Source organism: Chaetura pelagica, unplaced genomic scaffold (assembly GCF_000747805.2).
Source record: "Chaetura pelagica isolate M959 unplaced genomic scaffold, ChaPel_1.0 scaffold2488, whole genome shotgun sequence".
NCBI lineage: Eukaryota > Metazoa > Chordata > Aves > Apodiformes > Apodidae > Chaetura > Chaetura pelagica.
The window spans coordinates 2932-4518 of record NW_009954163.1 but is presented as its reverse complement, the minus strand read 5'-3'; the positions used below and the strand labels follow the sequence as shown (position 1 = coordinate 4518).

General features: G+C 65.2%; 1 protein-coding gene across 1 annotated transcript in view; it reads left to right on the top strand.

Annotated features, from left to right (window-relative positions):
• Nucleotides 1-1587, top strand: part of LOC104393340 (25-hydroxyvitamin D-1 alpha hydroxylase, mitochondrial) — a gene marked incomplete at its 5' end in the record, with an annotated part of 6577 nt that overhangs the window by 2437 nt on the left and 2553 nt on the right. The window contains 4 exons of the mRNA XM_010002821.1: nucleotides 7-119; nucleotides 211-365; nucleotides 657-817; nucleotides 1113-1194. Of these exons, the coding sequence (XP_010001123.1) occupies nucleotides 7-119; nucleotides 211-365; nucleotides 657-817; nucleotides 1113-1194 (511 nt within the window). The remainder of the gene's footprint in view (nucleotides 1-6; nucleotides 120-210; nucleotides 366-656; nucleotides 818-1112; nucleotides 1195-1587) is intronic.

Below are 1587 nucleotides of genomic sequence, written 5' to 3'. Positions count from 1 at the left end.
CATCAGGCCCGTGTTCCTGCTGCCCCTGCCCACCATGGCCCTGCCCCGGCCCCTCCTGCGCCTGCGACCACCCCCCTGGAGGAGCTTCTGCCAGGCCTGGGACTACGTGTTCACCTTTGGTGAGGGGACACCCGGGGGACACTGCCCCACCCCAGGGGACAGTGCCACCCTCCCGGGTCACGGTGACTCACGGAGCTTTGTCCCCTCCAGCCAAGGGTCACATTGACCGGCGTGTGGCTGAGGTGGCTGCTCGGGGGGATGTGGCAGGGGATACATGTGTCACCGACCAGCTGGCCCGGGAGAAGGTCCCCATGGAGGTGATCTACGGGAATGTCACCGAGCTGCTGCTGGCCGGGGTGGACACGGTGAGGGGGGGGCCTGACCCCTATGTCCCCACCTGTCCCCATGACCCCACCATGTTCCTCAAAGTCCTTGCTGACCCTGCCATGTCCCCATGACCATGCTGCGTCCTGCCTTGTCCCCATAACCTCACTATGTCCCGCCCCATTCCCATGTCCTTCCATGTTCCCACTGTGTCACCTTTGTATCCCTGCTGACCCCCCATGTCCCCTCCATGTCCCCTCTATATTCCCATGACCCCTCCATGTCCCGGCTGACCCCCTTGTGTCCCCCTCCCACCCCTGATGTCCCCTCAGATCTCCAGCACTCTGTCCTGGAGCCTGTACGAGCTGGCCCGGCACCCCTGGGTGCAGGACGCCCTGCACCGCCAGCTCGTGGCCACCGTGGCCAGTGGGCAACCGGCCAGCGCGCTGGGCAGTGTCCCCCTGCTGAGGGCTGTGGTGAAGGAGACCCTCAGGTGGGGACATGGGGATAGGGGTGCAGGGATGGGGAGGCAGGGACAGGGATAGGGACATGGGGACAGGGGCACAGGAACAGGGATGGGCATGTGGGAACAGGGACGTGGGGACGGGAATACAGGGACATGGAGATGGGGATGAAGATGAGGATGGGGACATGGTTGGGGACAAGGACAGGGATGAAGGTGGGGATGGTGACAGGGATAGAGATGGGGACAAGGAGGGGGATGAAGATGGGTGGGGCTGGTGACAGGGATAGTCAGTGCCAGCTGTGCCCTGTCCCCATCCCCACAGGCTCTATCCTGTCATCCCTGGAAATGCCCGCGTTGTCCCTGACCGGGACATCCAGGTGGGCGAGTTCCTGGTGCCACGGGAGGTGAGGGGGACACCATGGGTCCCCATATCCCCTGGGTCCCTAGTGGATGTCCCTATCCCCACTGTGTCCCTGTATTCCCCCCATTGGGTCCCTGCTCCCCCCCTGCAGTGTCCTCATGACCCTGCTGACCCCTCCCTGTCCCCACTGTGTCCCCCTTTGATCCCCACTCACCCTCCTATGTCCCCCCATCCCACTCCATCCCCATGACCCCCTGTTCCTGCTGTCCCCACATGCCCCCCCTGACCCATGTCCCCTTGTCCCCAGACCCTCTGTCATCACGTCCCCCCCGGGGCCAGCCGCTACTTCCCCTCCCCTGACTCCTTCATGCCGGAGCGGTGGCTGCGGGGGGGGACAAGTCCCCAGGGATGTCCCCAGGGCCCCCCCGGGGTCCCC